Raw genomic sequence first — 20000 nt, forward strand, 5'->3', positions numbered from 1 at the left:
ATAAGCCAGTAGGAAACCTGGTCACGCAACGCTACTTCTCAGAGCATGACGCTTGATTTCTGGTGCTTCTCCGTCTATTCGAGCTAGATTCTGGGTTGCAAATTTAAATTTTTGTTCGTACTGAAATCACTCGATCTAGTTTCAGCTAGTCGCCTATTGCCTCCACAAGACACTTTCGACTTCCTGGTTTTGTCGGAATGATTTTTCGTTTGTACAGTGTTTCAGATGAATGATGAAAGGGACGAAAGTTTTCTGGGAATCAAAAGTTCGATGAAGGTGACTTAAGAGCACGTCGCCTGAGGTGGCATTTCTCTTTTGTAAACAAAGGTTTACTGACCTGTGGTGCTTATTTCAGAAAGCAAGAAGGGTTCAATTCTAAGTGGTCGTGAAGTTCAGTTATCTTTTGAAGCTGAAAACTTTTACTCTGTTTTTTTTTTTTTTTAAGCGTTTAAAGAAATACAATTCACACAGTGAAGGTAATTTCTTTAAGAGGATATCATATTGTTATATGGGTAAATTATCTTAGATTTTTTCATTTCTCATGGCATATTTAACAAGAATTTTTTGGGGGAAATATTTTTTAGTGCTTGGAGAACACGTCATCATTAATTTACTAAGTATTAGTTCGTGTATAATAGTTGTACATTCATTGTCACCAGAAACTAATAATTTATAAGTGAATTATATTGTTCGGAATAATTTCTCTTTTTTTCACCATGCATTTTTATTGAAAAAGAATACTCTTATAAACAGGTTTCTTGTGCTCTCTTCCATGGGTAAATACTCTTTATATATATAGAAAAGTTAAATATTTCCATTGTTACCGGAACCTTTAAAATAAAGAACAGTTTTCGGTGATTGTATTTGTAAAGGTGTTCTCATGTATGTCGTATTTGGATTGCATTATGTCTGCTGCAAGTGAACTGTTAACAAGATTTCACACTGTGGACTAGATAATTCGATTTATAGTATAGTAAAATCCTTTTTCCTTTGTCCAGTATATTACACTTCCATTCCACTCTCAGCCTCGGCGTAAGAACAGAGCAGGCATCATAGTATATCGTATATTTATTCAGTTAGGCCTGACAGTGGTCGTGTTTTTATAAATCTTGCTAAGGTTTACAGTTTTCATTTTCGAACATTTTTATTACGATGCGTTCTACCTATATTTACTTGGACGGTAAACCTAACCTAAACTACAATGGATGTAGTCGGTTAACCTACAAACCTACAGGATGTCACCGAAGTCATGTTAATGTGGTATCTACCATTTTATCTGTCTTTCATTTATATCTATTGCTTTATAAGACCTGTCAGGTCTGTCACCGAAGAGAATTAACAGAAGAGTGAATAATAATATATATTGCATTTGATCATTCTCATGTTCTTCATTGGACGGGTTGGTATCGTTCTCGGCTAGCACTCGGCTGGGCCCGTGTTCGATTCTCCGACCAGCCAGTGAAGAATTAGAGAAATCTATTTCTGGTGATAGAAATTCATTTCTCGTTATATTGTGGTACGGATTCCACAATAAGCTGTGGGTCCTGTTGCTAGGTAAGCAATTGGTTCTTAGTCACGTAAAATAAATCTAATCCTTCGGGCCAGCCCTAGGAGAGTTGTTAATCAGCTCAGTGGTCTGGTTAAACTAAGGTATACTTAACTTTGTATGAAACTGCTCGATGCTCTCAAGAACAAGAACCCACCATCCCAAAGCCTATCTTAATCAAACAATAACAGCATCAACAACAGAGACCTGAGCATGCAAAGTTCGATATCGCGAGCACATCCATGCTCAGATCACGTCGAGAATAAGTGTGTTTTCTTCTTAAAATGGGTAAAGTGGGATATTTTGCAGTTTTGATTTCAAAATTGCATTAGTTGGCTTTCTAGTTTCATGTTCTTGACATCTATTTCCCCGACGTCATTCGGCTTAATGTTGGCTTACGTGTATTTATCTTCCTTGTTCATGTCAGTGACTTGCTTTACATGAATTACCGATATCAGTACGACTGTGTAAATGTGTAAGTGAATGTAGCGAACTAATTTTGTTTTGTTTTATTTTTGCTATGCAGTGTGGTAAACCTATACTTGTAGCATCCAAGCTTCTTATCACCAGAGTATTAAATCATGAGCAGGATGCTCCTCTATCTGTAAGAAGCCTCGTATCCGGTCTTACACTGGGTCGGAGTGAACGCCAGATACCTAGAACTCGGTTAAAGAAAGAACGCACAACAGAACTCTGAAATTATTTTTAAGGAATGGAATCCTTTAATCCCATTGCGGAGGAGGGATGGGTGTTTGTTAGAATTTAGCAGGCTTGTGTCCAAATGTTGAATATGTTTTTTTTTTTTTTTTTTTTTTTTTTTTTTTTAAGAAAAGGAATAATACCCGATAAGACAATATTAAGAATTATCACTGAAATGACAACTGAGAGTCAGTACTCGAAAGCTAATGTAAAAAGCATTATGGAAAATCCCTCTAGTAATCACTGATTAATAGACTAAAGCTAAGAATGATTGCTGAAAATATAGATGAGGATCATTCCAGAAGAATCCAAAGATTTATTATTGAAAAGCGAAGCCGGTAATCTTCATTTGAAAACTAAGCAAACGCTCGTCAAGAAAAAACCAAACCATTACGGGCGGATCACTGTCATTGAATGACAGTCAAGGTCTGTGTGGTAAGCACTCAAAAGCGTTGATTTCTTTAGTACAGAAGCAGAAAGACCAAAAGGCTGAATAACGCGTTGCCTCTTACACAGACAACCAGAAATCGGTGTTTGAGCTGAGGTTTTCAGGCTGTACTCTGGTTCTAGAAGCCACAGGGTCCAGTCACATCATAGAAACTCTTGTTAATCTTAGCTAATGATTAACACGTTCTCCAAAGAAGAATTTACTACGGGAGAACATGTACATGTACGCTTGATTGACTACAGCAGTTCATGAGTCAGTCGTGAAGAATGATAATACTTGCTGCTTGATCAGTTACACCTAGGACCAAAAGCGACAGTGGCGACGACAATAATGTGTACAGTAATTTTCTGTGTGCCTCTGCGCTTTGTGTGTGCTGTTTGTTTACTCATGTCCACCTATCCATCTTTTTATTCTCTATCTGTCTATCTATCTATCTATCTATCTATATATATATATATATATATACACATACACACACATTATATATATGTGTGTGTGTCTGTATAATATGGAGCCTTGGTTTCACCACTCAGAACGAGTACTGTAGGTTATATTGGGGGTGATGCCATACGATGACCTTCCAGTTTATCAAACTTCGGTTTCCTCTGTCTCGTTGTCAGTCTTATCTCCGTAAGTCACCAACGTCATAACTTGTCTACTACCCAGAGTTGTTCTTTGTATCGGGGTTTTGTTGTTAGGATTTAAAGGTCTCCGACCATTTAAGGCTTGATGGTTAACCACCGTTGACACTGAGCAAGAGAAAACAGGGGCTTCGGCTTATTCGTAATTTTTGTTTGGAGAAAACACTGACTTCGACTTACTTGTGCATTTACTTGTATAAGAAAATGAAGAATTCGACTTTTAGTGACATATTTGTACATTAGGTTTTAGTTTTCTGTACAAGAAAACTATTGAGTTGGCTTTGTCTGTCCGTCAGCACTTTTTCTGTCTGCCCTCAGATCTTAAAAACTACTGAGGCCAGAAAGCTGCAAATTGGTATGCTGATCATCCACCCTCCAGTCATCAAACGTACCAAATTGCAGCCCTCTAGCCTCGGTACTTTTTATTTTATTCAAGATTAGTCTAAAGTTAACCATGATCGTGCGTCTGGCAGCGCTATAGGTACCAACAACACAGGCCACCACCGGGCCGTGGCTGAAAGTTTCATGAGCCTCGGCTGAGAGCTTCATGGGCCGTGGCTGAGAGCTTCATACAGCATTATTCGCTGCACAGAAAACTCGATTGCGCCGAAGAAACTTTGGCGCATTTTTTTTTACTTGGTTTTATTTCTTATGATCGAGAACATGCATGTGACAGTTCCTCATGCTTGTGCGGCGCTTCCAAGCGATTAATAGGTTCACTTGAAACGAGTCGAACGGTTTATGCTTTATGCTCAGTACTTAATCTTTTATTGTTGCGTGGATCATTTGAGTCTGCATTTGACATAGTGCGTATATATGTCCTTTTAATTAATATGCGTTTGTGGTTGGTTATCATGAAATTCGAGTAAGCAAAAGACGTTTAGCGCGTAGTTAAAAGCTCAACTGCTGTTGACGAAAACATCTTTAATGAGAAAGAGTAGAGGAAATAAGTAAACAATGTACGGACAAGAACAGCGGGCAAATAAAAACACAGAAGGAAAATGTCTCCTGTTACCTTCAAATGTAACTGCTTCAAAGGCTTCTTCTGTTAAAAGAACCGCTGATTGATTGTCGTTGACAATTGGTATCACAACTGACATGCCACAATCAGTGTGATCTAACCAACGATTGTCATGTTGGTGAAATCCAAGATCTCCTAGAAATCGAGTGGTTTGTCGTCGAAATGTTAGAATTGTTTCTAAGTGAGATATGTTATTCCGTAGCCTTATAAGAATTGGAGTCTGCTGACATTGAAGTCTCCATTATATCATATTTCTAACAAAAGACCTCTCGGCCAAAGCAGTTGTGTTCTTCGGTGCGTAAAATGAGAGAAATGCAACGAGGGTGAAGCAGAGATCGAGTGACATGCGTTTTGGTGTCAGATCAGGGGGGGAAATGCTGGAAAAATTAATTCTTCAAAACAAGCAAGAAAACCAAAGCATTCTGCCAAGGACTAATACGTTTCTTTCTTTTGCTTATATTTGAGGAGAATTTCTTTCTGTGGTAGCTGCCACAGCAAGTTAGTGACTGTTTCATTTGTTCCATATGAGTATATGCATATTGCGAGTGATAATAATAATAATAATAATATGTCTTTACGGCTGAAATATATGTATTTTCAAGTTTTTAACAAATATTTCGCAATGTGATTAGTAACTGGATGGGTAACCACCAGTGTAACCTGCGACGGACATCAGGACTCTATTGGGATGGCAAAGGGTTGCATTGAGACCCGAGAAGCCAACTGGGTGAGCGAGTGGATGCGCAACACCATTTGCCAGGGGAGGAAAAATGCTGGAAGGTGCAGTACAGTGTTTATTATTAATCATGCAATAAATTAAATGAAATTCCAGATGAATATGGTTTTTGTGAAGGTTGGAACGCCTTTTGAAAAACATCCAGCTTCACTCTCGTGTTGCGCAGTGTGTACGACACATACTTTCATGCCTTGTCATAAAGGCATGTCACATAAAAGTGAAGGCGACATTTTCCTTCCCCGGCAAGGCTATAGCGATGTAACAACGGCCTTCCCCCTGGCGTCGCGCAGCGGTTTGAGAGAGAGAGAGAGAGAGAGAGAGAGAGAGAGAGAGAGAGAGAGAGAGAGAGAGCGCTCAGTCAGCCACGAGACATTTACTCGTTCGAAGATACCACTTGGGAAACCTCACTTTCCCACCGGCGACTCCCGGTTTCCTCACTGCATTCGGTCGCCGGGGGAGTCTGCTCTGCCAGAGCGCCACAAGTTTTCCAGAACTGTCAATAAATATGACGAAATATTCACCAGCACACCACCGGCACTGTCTGACTCGGTCTGCTAACTTTTGAGCAAATGCCGAGTTTTTATTTGTTCGTAGACATGCAGCCTTTCATTGCTTCTGACTTTCAGATATTCGTTCAAGTTACGTGGGATCTTCTCGGTTGCTGTTTGTGAAACATTCCGTCTTTTTTTGTCTTTCTTTCGTCCTCTTATAAAAAAAAAAAAAATTTATTTACTTAGTTTTCTGTTGTGATGATAGGTTTTCCTTTCTTGTAATATTATTATTCGTCATATTGCGAGACAGGTTTTCCTTTCTTGTAATATTATTATTCGTCATATTGCGAAACTTCGATTCCCATGACTATTTTGCCGGTTGATAAAATGACAGAGAGAGAGAGAGAGAGAGAGAGAGAGAGAGAGAGAGAGAGAGAGAGAGAGAGAGAGGATCCACAACTTTAACCTAGAAATGCACTTCCTTTCCAGCCCTGGTAAACAAGTAATGATTGTTGTAGAGTGATGAGTCTTAATTGCTTTTATTAAATGTTGATTCTGTTAAGACCCGATAAAATTACCTTGAAAGTTTGTAATAAATAAGGAGTTTGCTGTCGGTACTTAATCATTTAATGATCTCTAATCTATCGTCCATCCTCCTAATATAAGGGAGATCTTAGCTACAGAGCAATAGAAATAAAAACTAAACTGAGTAAAATATTGATTAGTACTGAACAAAACACTTAAGAAAACATTTTCTGTGTTGTTGCCTGAATAAGAGTCACAGAAGAGAGTGATTTTGCAAGACCATTGTTATGAGCTGGGAAGAACCCGTTCCGAGGGAGAGGCTGGCTGGCCCTGCTGAGAAGACGAGAGGCCTCTCTCCCCTCACTGGGAAATCGAAAACACATTGACATTTGAATGCCTTAAATCAAAGGTCATTTTGTCACGCTACCGCAGATTTCCCGCGAATTCTTTCATCGTTTACTTCGGATTCTTATTTTTTTTTATCTAATTTTTCTTTGTCGGCTGATTTTTCACATTCGTGGTGGTGTATTTCATTTCTTGAACCAGACAAAAATGAGTGATTAAATGGGAGTGTCATTTCGTTTTACTGGGTGATTATGCTTGAATAAAATGCAGAAATGGGATGATATCTTAATTGCCTAAAAACTCACTGTCTAAAAACAACGAAGTGGACCTTTCTTCTGCTTTCTTCCAGAATTATATTAGAACATTATTCTCAGGGAGTGTCCTTGATAACCACTGAGAAAGTTCATCACAACTTCAAGTAGACTTTGAAGACATTACGTTAGCTTTAGCTCACGCGATGTAACCCTTTTTCTCTCACAACCAGATAAATGAAAATATAAGTAGCCTTTGTGATTTTAAGTGTTAATACGGTTTGGTTCTTATATGATAACATATTGAATTAAAAGATGCTATTAGCTTCGTTCTCACGTAACTTCTAATAGTCTTATCAGTAATCAGAGAACTAATTTCTCTAATCATGTATTCTGGCACTTGAACTGCTCCAGTAGGAAGAAATAAACTTTGATGTGTGTCTGATTATACTCCATTACTTATTAACAAGTGGATAACAGTACCATGTGTGTCTATTCGCGGATTTCTTCACATTATTTTTGGATATGCTTGTCGCTACAAATCAGTGATCCAAATGAAGAAACTTTGACGCCCGTGGAAGGATTCGAACCCGCACCTGACTTCAGAATGAGGTTAACGTTAACCACTTGACCACGGAGAAAGATATAAGCCTATTCCCTCTTGTACACACACACACACACACAAATATATAGATACTATATATATAATATATATACATATACAGTATTTATATAAATATACATATACACATCTGTCGAATTCAGATTTATTTACCGGAGCTAGAATAGACCCGTCCTCACAAATGTAGCAAAAGGCTTAAGCGTTTATTGCCTCTTAGGCTTGAATTTTTTTTTTTTTTTTTTTTTTTTACCGGCTATGTATGTTTTCGCAATAGCCATAATGATCTCTTAACTTGTAAAAAGCGTATTTAAAAAGTGTGAAGATATCGATCGATAAAAAAATTTACCCGTAGACTCTCTCTCTCTCTCTCTCTCTCTCTCTCTCTCTCTCTCTCTCTCTCTCTCTCTCTCTCTCTCTTTCTCTGTATATATATATATATATATATATATATATATATATATATATATATATATATATATATATATATATATATATATATATATATATATATATATTATATATATATAATATATATATATATATATATATATATATACATATATATATATACATATGTATATATATTTTATTCCGTGGGAGAAGGGCAATGAAAGCGTGACATGGATATAAGAATATTAATTTCTTCTGTGGGAATTTAGTTTCCCAGTGTGAATTGGACGTTGCAGGTAAAAATGAAAATGCGAATGCAACAGATGCAAGATCATCCGGGTTGGGGAGGAGGGGGGGCAAGTCAATGCACTTCACGCTGTCGTTGGTTCTCCATTCGGAAGAAACGATGGATGACCGGCGTCAATCCAACCCTGGAAATTCGCTCAGCTCAGTCGCGCCAGCAGGAACTCTCTCTCTCTCTCTCTCTCTCTCTCTCTCTCTCTCTCTCTCTCTCTCTCTCTTTTATGAATGTGTAAGATATGATTTTGTTCCAGAATTAATACTCTTTCATTTCATCTCCACGTAATATTGTAATTTAGTTGATAACCAACGTGAACAGTGACGTGAAGTGAGATTCGCCCATATTACAATAATAAATGTTTCTGCTGGAAGATTTTGCAGAAAAAAAAGCAGATATACGGCCATTGCAATATGGTCGTCATGCTGAGAAAAGCCGAGATGTTTTCCTTCAATTTGTGACAAGGGCTGCAAGGCAGCTCTACCATAAATTCTCGTTCAAATGCTCTTTCAAGATGAGTATCTGTTACGCTTGCCTTCCCGTTGCCTTCGAGGAAGGGCTTGCAGAACTTAGTAACGTGACTCAGTGCAACGCATGACTCAAATGTAACTTGAAGCTAATTTAGATCTCTCCCTCATTTCATCTCTGGTTGTGATTTGTGGATACAGACCTTTACGCTTGACTTGGAATTAATAAATGATAATAAACACGCTGGCGCCAGATTTGTTATCATGCTGTGTATCTTCATCATTTTTCTTTATTTTGCAGTTTTACTGTTATGTAAACATTTTAGGGCTTCATAACTGAATTCAGAAATGTATAATTTGGTACTCGTTGACTAGATTGTCAGAAGAAAATTATGACTATGAACTAAAATCTCTTCCTTGCGTCCAGCCATGAAACATCCGAAATCTGAGATTGAAATTCTGCGAAAGAGTGATCCGAAGGCCAGGTTCCCTTTCAGTTATATCAGAAGCAAAGTTTACTGCGATCTCCGTGTATCGTTAGTGCCTGGGAAGGCGTCGTATGCAAGAGATGAGGCTCATTATTATTGTTGTGAGGTCAACGCAGCAGAACATGAGTTTTAGTTGTACGGAAACCGTTGGAACGGGATACCTAATACTTTATTGAACACATTTAAGATGGAGAGAACGGCAGCTCATCATCTCGATTTGAAAAGTCACGAGACCTTTGGAATAAGAAGCTGTAGAGAATCCCATGATTTGGACATTGGAAAAAAGAGAGTCACGCTATATCAGTCAGAGGATCGGTGAACTCTTCGTGATGAGTGTGAGAAGAGATGGCCTGCTAGAGAGATTGCTTTCCTCATATCAGCGGTGGAAGAGAGAATGTGGGTCCACTTGAATAACCAGCCTAGCAGACCACGCTGAGTTGCCAGCATTGTTTTTTTTTTTTCGTGCGAAAAACAGACCAAAAGATAATGCCGTATTAGCTTTCATATCAGCAGGTCTGCATATTTTTACGACTTTTAGTTTTCTGTAAAAGAAAACTATTCAGATGGCTACTTGTCTGTCCGTCCGCACTTTTTCTGTCCGCCCTCAGATCGTAAAAACTACTGAGGCTAGAGGGCTGCAAATTGGTATGTTGATCATCCACCCTCCAGTCATCAAACATACAAAATTGCAGCCCTCAAGCCTCAGAATGCTTCATTTTATTTAAGGTTCAAGTTAGCCATAACGGTGCACCTGGCAACGATAAAGGACAGGCCACCACCGGACCGTAGTTAAAGTTTCATGGGCCGCGACTCATACAGCATTATACCAAGACCACCGAAAGATAGATCTATTTTCGGTGGCCTTGATTATACGCTGTTCAGAAAACTCGATTGCGTTGAAGAAACTTAGGCGAATTTTTTACATGTTTTTTCTGTACCTTATAGCGGGAACATATACCAGTAGACAGATGTAAAAACTCGAATAAAGGGGACATGCCACCAGACAGATCAAAACCGGAAGGAAAGAGGATAAAAAAAAAAAAAAAAAATGATGGTTTTAAAGCAGCGTCTTTATTCCTCCTTTTCTGCGCTTTAGTCGCTTGGGGGAATCCACTGAGCATAATCGGATCTCTTCGTTATTAGTCCCGCGTGACTGTAGGTGGCTGTCTCTCTCTCTCTCTCTCTCTCTCTCTCTCTCTCTCTCTCTCTCTCTCTCTCCGGGCAGGGTGTTACAAAGCGTGACATTGGCGCGAGTTAGTGGTGACGGAGTATGTCATTATAATAGATCTCAGTACCGTCACGCCCACACCTTACATCCCAAGGGGCGACGCCTCCGCGCTGCCTCCTTCTTCGCTCGGTAAAAAAGAAACACGTCCCGCTGGGTTGGCATTTGTCTTCCTCTTAACCCCTCTTGTCATTAGTGTTTCTTTTATGTGGTCCTGTCGTTTATGTGTTGTTACTGTGTTTTGATTACTGAGTGTAGGCCCCTGAAGAAAGTATCGTCAGAATTAACTGAGAAGAAATACTGGGCTGTAATTTATAGTTTTTATCAGTGTATCCATGGTTTTGTTGCTCAAAAGTGTCACCATGAAAGAGTGTAAAAATTATCCGATTTTTATATCAGATTATATATTAGTGATTAACTGATTGTGATGTTCAAGAAAAACCTTTCATGATGAAGAAGTATTCTCTCTCTCTCTCTCTCTCTCTCTCTCTCTCTCTCTCTCTCTCTCTCTCTCTCTCTCTCTCTCTCTCTCTCTAAAAACAAACAGAATGTTCAGATAATTGGCCTCATGAGCGCTACTTTAGTGTACACAGTTTAAGATTTAATTGTTTTATAAACTAGTTTGTTAAGCAAAGACACGGGGACTCCAAAACTCAAAATACTCCGTAAAATGGGCGGGATTAAATGAAATTCATGTAAATGTGTATAGTTTGTATATCCTATTGACGTGAAGAGGAAGTGTTCGCTTTGATTTGATCATTTGAGTGACGACTCTCCACAATGAGAACTCATCTTAATATGGACAGAATGGAAATACAGAGTAAAAATCCACTGCCATATTTTCCTATTTCTGATTAAGACTCCCGGTTTAAAGACTTTCTCTGTTCGCCATCTACTACGGGACTCAGAATTTTCGTGCCTTCCCTCATTTAAACCCCTTAGGGGGTTAGTGCCGTCAGTGCACCTCATGCGGTGCACTGTAGGCATTACTTAAGGTTCTTTGCAGCGTCCCAACGGCCCCTAGCTGCAACCCCTTTCATTTCTTTCACTATACTTCTGTTCATATTCTCTTTCTTCCATCTCACTTTCCACCCTCTCTTAACAGTTGTTTCATAGTGCAACTGCGAGGTTTTCCTCCTGTTACACCTTTCAAACCTGCCGACTATCAAGTTCCCTTTCAGCGCTGAACGACCTCATAGGTCCCATCGCTTGGCCTTGGGCCAAATTTCTATATATTCCATTCCGTTCCATCATTTAAATTCATGGTCTTCCGGAACTGGCAGCTACAACAGAAACGCGGGTGATGGCGACAACTGTCTTGATGCTTGTGCACACTTCAGATGTTCTGGCTGGATTTTATCTCCACCTAAACTCGTAACTCTTACTCTGTATTGGGGTGCTTTTGTTTCATCTTCTGTCTGAAGAGAAACCCTAGGCTTGCTCCCACTACACGTTCCTGTGCGTGCTTATGTGTTCTTGTTACATTTTAAATTCAGCAGAAGGATGACTGATATTTCAGACGTGCGAGATGAAAGTTAACATTATTATTCTCGTCACTTCCCTAACGTTCAGGTCTGCCACTAATATTTGAGTTGGTTTTAATTTCATCATTTAAATACTACGTTACATTACGTTTCTTATGTACATGTAAATAAACGAAAAATTGACACGAATCGCCTTTTAGCACATGCCTTGACTTTTCTCACATCGTCAGAACTTGCGTTTATATATATATATATATATATATATATATATATATATATATATATATATATATATATATATATATATATATATATATATATTACTTGCGTAATGTTATAGATATTCCATTGCAGTAATGGCTGTTGTCATATTCATCTTTTCAACCAAACTGGTAAGATTATAACAAAATTAGAGTGTGTGATTTGAAAGCTACAGACGGGCGCAGCAATAATTATGCTAACAAAGTAAAGTATATAATTTTAATCTAAGTGCACCATCAAGTCATGCATCTTACAAGGCAATCCACTGTAAAGTCAACAAATAGCTCATATCATTCGGTGTCATCTGACGTAAGCTCTTAAGCAGCACTTCTAAGACCTCGGGCAAGAAAAGTACGTCTTGTAATTACACGTCTTTACTTCTCCCACCCCCACCCCCACCCCGACCCAACCCTCCCAAACAAACGAGACACCCACCACGTCTCCCTCTGTGTTGGACGGACGACAGAGGCTGCTGTGGTGACCTTCAGGGTAGACGTGTGACCTTTTTCTCTCATTCTAGCTTCTAGGAGCATAGGAGTTTGAGAGCTGTAGCTTCTTGAAAGCAGATAAATTCGTGGTGTGTTATATTTATAGGTATTTGATTATTACGTTAATAAGTATTCGCATCATCTTTGCAATTGTATATAGGCTATTTATATGGATATATATAATCTATATATTTATATGCATGTATATAATATATATTTATATATATATATATATATATATATATATATATATATATATATATATATATATATATATATATATATATATATATATAATTTTACTACCTTTTGTGGTTCTTGTTGAATATCATTAGAAAGGCAAGGGGGAACAAAAACAAAATGCTGTCTTCGATGCTTGTAAAAAATTAATTCAAGGTCAACAAAGCAGTAGAATTATTTATGTATTTATTAAATTATTATTTGTCTGAAGACCCCTTTCCCCATCATTAGTTAACATGTAGTGCTTTGCTTCACCGTGACTACCCTAGGGCAAGGAGTCAGCCAAGAGGGTACGTAGCCACTTGACACGACAGTCAGGTACTGTAAGCTGCCAGCACGTTTCACATCGCGGGCCTTTCAGTCGCATGAGTCCGACGTTAAAACAACTTGAATTATATCTTACTCTTTAGATACCTTCCAAAGTAGTTATTATCCGTTTTAAAACCATTAATTAAGTGTCATTATCTTTAATTATCCAAATGAGATCATTTTCCGGAGGTGTCGTCAGAAATGTGGGGGAGTTAACTGTCTCAGTATTACGTGTTTCCTGTTGTTTAGCTTCTTTTTTTTTTCTCGTCCATCATTTAGAGGTAATGTTCGTTGCTTTTTATCCTAATAAAGTAGAGTATTTTCTGATGTTCTAATTGCTAAGGTTTGTTAGGTTCTTTCAGCGTGTATATATATGTGTGTGTGTATGTGTGTATGTATGCATGTATGTGTATGTATATATATATATATATATATATATATATATATATATATATATATATATATATATATATATATATATATAATCCGCTTTTGTACGCACGTCATGACTTATGCTTCAGTAATTTCAGTTTTTGTATACCTGATGACTTTTTCATCACAGTGTCATCACGTTTCTTAAGAGCTTGTCTGATGATAAATAGAAGATTCTCTATTAAGAAAAAAAATAATTTTATGAGTAGGAAATATCTCGTGCAACCCCGGGCAGGAATTTATAAAATATCTCATGTAACTCCCGGCAGGAATTTATAAAATATCTCGTGCAACCCCGGCAGGAATTTATAAAATATCTCATATAACCCCCGGCAGGAATTAGTGATGAACAGCCGAGTTCTGTATGAAGAAAAACTAAGTGAGGTTGCTCTACATGATGATAAAAAGTGTCTGGATAACAGCAGGATACTGCATTTGGAGAACAGATGTGGAGAACAGCCAGATAAGCAGAGAGAGAGAGAGAGAGAGAGAGAGAGGAGGAGGGGGAGAACAGTGATAAAGAATGTTTATGGGAAACAGTGCATAAACAACAGCCAAATACTTTTTGCTTGAACAAGTGTCTAAAAACAACTAGAGAGAGTGGCAATTGTTGAGAAGAGTGTGCTGTACAATATTATTTTGTCGGAGGATGTCAGTGATAAGACAAGCTGTACAATATTATTTTGTCGGAGGATGTCAGTGATGAGACAAGCGCTAGTTACTTTACATACTGAAAACAATGGTTGAAGAGCAATCTGCTATTCTCTGTAGGAAAACAGTATGTAGAACAAACAAATATTTTCTGTAGATGAATTAACGTCACTATCATCTCATCAATATATGTTGGAAAAATGTGAGAAGGAACAACCACATACTGTCTTTTGAGGAGCACAGTTTAAAAAGGGACATACATTATTGCTAAAAATAATGAATGAAAAGCAACTAGACTTTGTGTGCAAGAAACACAAGGTCCAAAATGCTAATATCCTCAGAAGGTATATCTTTATCCTAAACATGTTTTAGTTAGAAATACGCGCTCAGACTATTCTGTGTTGTTACTGTCAGTATCAGCTTTTAACTTAGACCATGTTTACTATTGTCAGACTCATGAATGTCATGTGTTATTGCGAGTGCTAATGTTCCCTCCTGGCATGTGTCCACAGTAGGTACCGAGTTCGAAATTGTTGTTGTAATGTAATGAGAACCTCAAAGTCTAACCCTCGGCTCTAGTGCTTAAGCTAACAGGTGGGACCATTTTTAACAGAACGAGAACATATAGCGTGGTAGGATATCCCCATAAATGAAATGTTTAGCCTTAGTGGGTGGTACCTAGTGAAGAAAGTAGCACTTCGGACTCTCATCCGGAAACAGCGCAAGGATCTAGCATTCACACTTTTTGCTGGAGTTCACTAGAAGAACATCCAGATACTCCGTTGGGGTAAGTGTGAAAAACAGTCGAATACTCATTGTGGGAAAAAGTGTGAAAACGTTCTATGCTCTGTGTTTAAAAAACAAAGAGTGCAGAACAACCAAGCAAGGAAATATCGGGAAAACCAAATACTGTAAAGAAGAGAGCCCAAGGTATGGTAGAGAAAGCCGGAATACTTTGGTAATGGAATGAAAGTGTGAAGAACAAGCAAATATTGTGTGTAAGGGTCGCGACCTTTCACTGCAGTCTCCTCCCAAGACTGTGCCTGAAGTTGAATGCCGCTGGAAGCCATAATATGTAACGATGGACCTATGCAACATGTTCTCGTCCTTAGAGGAAACAACAAACAGAAGCAAGCAAGCAAGCAAGCATCTTTTGCATGCAAACACCTAATCGTTTCCCGGGCTTCCTGTCATTGTTTTTCCTCATCATTTCGAGTATGTCTTTTCTCCTCACATTCCCAATTTTTTTTATTCTTTTAAGAGGCCGAGGATGGAACATATCGTTAGTTTAATAGTATTTGTTTTTGTGACAAGCAGGAGGACTAAAATAGCCTGTGATTGTTTCGACCATACATGAGAGAAAGACAGATTATCGGCTTGTGAAAATGCCCTTACGCGGCAAGAGGGTCATCCAGGTCTTCATTATTATTATTATTTAGTTTTTTGCTGCATACTCAGTTTGCTTCAAAGTATTTTAATCATATATGAACGATATCATGGGTGACTTTCAACGTACGTATAGTATTTTAAGAGGTGCTTCTCACATCAGTAAGTGTTCATCTCTCACTGGATACACCCTGCGTATGGCTCATGTAATAAAAATAAAACTTATCGTGAATTGCTAGATTTAACTTGTAACAACTGATAAGTATTGAGGGTTTTATTCGGTCACGAAAGGTATTCCCTTTACTTAGATTTTAAACGCTCAGTTATTTCGGATTGATGTGAACATTTGCTGCCTCTTCGTTGTATGACGAGATTGATATTATAATTTGTTTGTTTTGAAAGATTTGGCATTTGTTTAGAAATGTGTGAATAAATTTACTTATCAAATGTGCAAAATTAGATAATTTGCAGAGAAAAAAAACTTGGGGACGAAGCCAGATAGAATCTCTGCCCGAGAGGCCATAGAACTTTTGCATTACTCGACGTAGCTTCCTCTCGAAGTGTACACACCCAGCTCCGTCATCTCTCCATCTCTCCTCACTTGGAAGACAAAGGAGGAGGCCAATTATCTCTCTCTCTCTCTCTCTCTCTCTCTCTCTCTCTCTCTCTCTCTCTCTCTCTTTCGTGTTTGTGCTTTTTGAACAAATGACAATTGTAGCACTAAGCAATTTTAAAATCAACTCTCCCCTTTCAAGTAATGCTAATAATGGATATCCTTGAAAGGGCGTTTAACTTGTTCAACTCCGTTTAAATAGTCAGCACAGTCAGCTAGTAGAGAGAGAGAGAGAGAGAGAAGAGAGAGAGAGAGAGAGAGAGCGGGAGAGAGAGAGCTTTATTGATTCATACCTGTTGAATGTCCCCTCGTGCATGTCAATCCCAGCTGCACATATTCTGAATGGATGTCGAATTAAAGGGCAATAAATTCAAATGCATTTCAATGAATTCCTTCCTTCTAATTCACCAGCATGTTCTTTCTTCGCGGCCAGAAGTTAAGTGTCTAGTACTCCGTATTATTTACTCCATGTTATTATGTTATTATTATTATTATTATTATTGTTGTTGTTGCTAGTAATTCTGCTTGATCTGGTTATCTTTCCATGACAGTTGGCATATTGACTGATCTTAGCTATAATTTATTGTTATAAGGAGAAAACATCTAACGTAGTCAGAAAGCTCCATTTGTAGGATCAGACCGGTACAAAGCCACATAAACAGTCAGAAACACTTACATGTGGTGTTTGTGTCATGTTTGTCTGAAAGGATTAACATACCTGTATAATTATATATCTTTTGTGATGTGCGCGCGCACAGTAGTTAATATAAGTATGCCAGAATTTAGGCTACTTAGCTGGGATATCCTGCGCTAGACAGAGTAACAGGACGTGAAGATTCTCTCTCTCTCTCTCTCTCTCTCTCTCTCTCTCTCTCTCTCTCTCAATCTTTGATCAATCGTAAAGTATTCTTAAGGGCGGAGAAAGAAAGGAGATATTACGTCAATTCAGTGTTACAGTAAATTGCCTTTCTACCCTTCGTTGCTGTTGCGATTTGCGCTTGTTGGTGTGCATTTATTTTTTTATATATTTCTTTGTATTTGGATAGTCGCTTTAATACCTGGATATTCTTATATATATATATATATATATATATATATATATATATATATATATATATGTGTGTGTGTGTGTGTGTGTGTCTGAGTGTATACACATATGTGTATGTGTATGCTTGTTTGTTTGTTTTTAAAATTACACTGGTTATCTTCCTATATAGTTTTCTAAACACCCACACACACACCCACTTTATATAATATATATATATATATATATATATATATATATATATATATATATATATATATATATATATATATATATTATATATTATATATATATAATGTGATATATATATATATATACTGTATATATAATGTAAATACATACATATATATGTGTATACATATGTATATATATGCATATATATATATATATATATATATATATATATATATATATATATATATATTATATATATTGCGTACGTGTTTATATTTAGCACTGGATCACTTATTTATGTCGTGTTGGCAGAAAGAATGATTTAGATGCAGTTGTATGTACAGTAGAGAATGGATGTTCGTTATATGTAACAATTATTAATTGCAATGAGCTTGTAAAATAATGAGATATTCTTGAGGATGAAAAACAGGAAAGTTGGATTAAAAGGAAGAAACTATTTCCCCAAATTCTTTTATGTGTTGAAAAGTATTTTATAATTACCAGAGCGCATCAGTATAAAAGTAGAAATTTTTTTCACAAAGATGTATCTCAAATGTTGTTCATGATGACATTAACAATTCAAAGCGTCTCGTTTCTTCATGTGTTCCACAAGAATAAAGTCAAGTGGAGCCTCAATAGCAAAAACTTTGTCAATTTCCAGGAACGTGGAGATCAGCGAATAACTCTGCGGTACTCTCCCACCCATTTTCAAATAGGCCTTTCAACTGGACAAAAATTTTTATGTTCAACTTTTCTTACGATGAATTCTTTAATCATTGTCTTTATTTAGTTTTAAAGGGAATTTTTGGTATTTATGAAGACATCTAACCTTTTTAGATAATATTTCGAAAGCAGTTGGGACATTTGCTAGAAGATTCCTTTTACCTCAACAGGTTAAGGTGGTGCTAAAATGGCTGCATTTCTCGGCATAAGTATATATCTTTTGATAATTTCTTATGAAATTTGCACGGTGAAAGTATTTGGATTACAAGTATATTTTTTAACGGTAAGTGAAAACTATTCGCAAATAAATTCAACGAGTATATCTTTCAGAAGTTTCTACTGTGTCGTTGGTAATCTAATACATTGCCTAAAAGTAAATGCGAAGACATTCCAGAATGCATTGAGCTCAGTAAGAAGCCGGGAAACGTGATGTTGTCTCAAACAACGCCCTCGAGAAAGCCTGGCACAAAGATGACAAACTCATTCTTAGCTCACTTACCATGACGAACTTCTTAGGAAGACTTCGAAGAGAAGAATCGAAAACTTGTGTCAGATAATCTTGCTGTCACCTTGCTTGAGATTTCACCAAGAATCGTCCTTCGCAGTAGCTTGATATCACAGCAGAAAAATTCAACTTTTATATTAAGAGGAAATTGCCCGAGTAAAAGCAAGGAAACGCGAGACTCGAGACGTCTGGGGTTAGAAGCTGAGAGCGTATGTTGATGCTCACGCCACCGATGCTTCACTCTGTGAGTCAGCTGATCGGCCTCGCGCCGCTTTATATACGTTCGTGCGGTCACGTGACTCACCTTCCACATCATCTCGGTTCGGGAGAAAAGGTGACTGTGTGATACGGTTTGTGATTACGGATGTGTGTGTATGTATGAAGGTATGTATGTATGCGAGTAGGTATGGTTCACTAATTCGCTGAGAGAGGCGTACGATGTGTATGTGTTTGGGTAAAAAACTCGACTAAAATAAATAAAAAAGAGAAAAAAGGGCTAAGAAGAGAGATCTGATTTTCAGATTAATAGAGCAATACGTGTCCTAATGTCTTTCCTGTCTTCATTTGGCTAAAAACTTGCCCGTACATTTGTCTTTTTAGTGACTGGGAAAGAGCTTCCGTATCGTGACACCAGTGAAGGTTCACACATTCTTGTCTTAACGGTGATTAAGTCAATTTATTATGATTATTATTATTATCATTATTAGTACTGACGTCGTTGAAGCAATAGCTTTGGTTGTTATTGCTGCAAATATAACAGTGATTACTTAAGGAATGAAATAATAATTTGTAAAAATGCGTTTTGCCCCCCCCCCCTCCCCCCCGCACAGTCTACTGACCTGCCGTCTAAGACAAGAAAACAGTATTCCACCTTCGATATTATTTATATCCTTGTTATGAAAAATGTGATCAAGTACATCTTTCTGAAACGCCTTATATACTTTACAGTCGAACTGTGTCTTTGCCCCTGTAGTTGAGGAAATTCCTTCAAGAATTCGAATGAATGGAGGAAAATCTACTTGCGCAGACATATGCGTTTATTTTTACTTACAAAGGCGTTTGATAAAGAGGCAAACAAGGTAATAATAACTACTCCGCTGCCTGCTATTCTTGCTTGTTTCAATTCAACTTCGCACATGTTGATTTCTTATTTATTTTAATCTACATTTGTTTCTGACATCCTTCCCTTGGGGGAGTTACAGAAAGATGACTAACCACTTTTTGTATTCATGTAATTGGACTGAGGTCAGCAGTGGTTAATTCGGAATGATCCATTTCCCTTTGAATAAAATTCTTTTTTTTTTTCTTTACCTCCACCTTCAATAGCCTTTTTGTTATAACATAAGTTTCAAACTCAGATGTTGTCCATCAGGGTGACTACATAGATGACAAAATTACTGTCAACATTCTTTGTTAGACTGGCGGTTGTAAATGTTAGTCAGGTCTAAAACAGTTATGCTAATTATTTCATGACTAAAAGCATCTGAAGGTACTAG

General features: G+C 37.5%; 2 protein-coding genes across 4 annotated transcripts in view; one reads left to right on the plus strand and one right to left on the minus strand.

Annotated features, from left to right (window-relative positions):
• The window catches only part of LOC136854669 (tubulin alpha-2 chain), a 64006-nt gene extending 45250 nt beyond the window's left edge, over positions 1–18756 (minus strand). For both annotated transcript variants that reach the window (XM_067131263.1, XM_067131262.1), the window contains exon 1: positions 18499–18756. In XM_067131263.1, coding sequence (XP_066987364.1) covers positions 18499–18501 — 3 coding nt within the window. In that variant the 5' untranslated portion in view covers positions 18502–18756. The remainder of the gene's footprint in view (positions 1–18498) is intronic.
• LOC136854667 (uncharacterized) overlaps positions 1–20000 on the plus strand; it is a 254920-nt gene that overhangs the window by 76938 nt on the left and 157982 nt on the right. The gene's annotated exons all lie outside the window — the stretch shown is intronic.

Source organism: Macrobrachium rosenbergii, chromosome 29 (genome assembly GCF_040412425.1).
Source record: "Macrobrachium rosenbergii isolate ZJJX-2024 chromosome 29, ASM4041242v1, whole genome shotgun sequence".
NCBI classification, from domain to species: Eukaryota; Metazoa; Arthropoda; class Malacostraca; order Decapoda; family Palaemonidae; genus Macrobrachium; species Macrobrachium rosenbergii.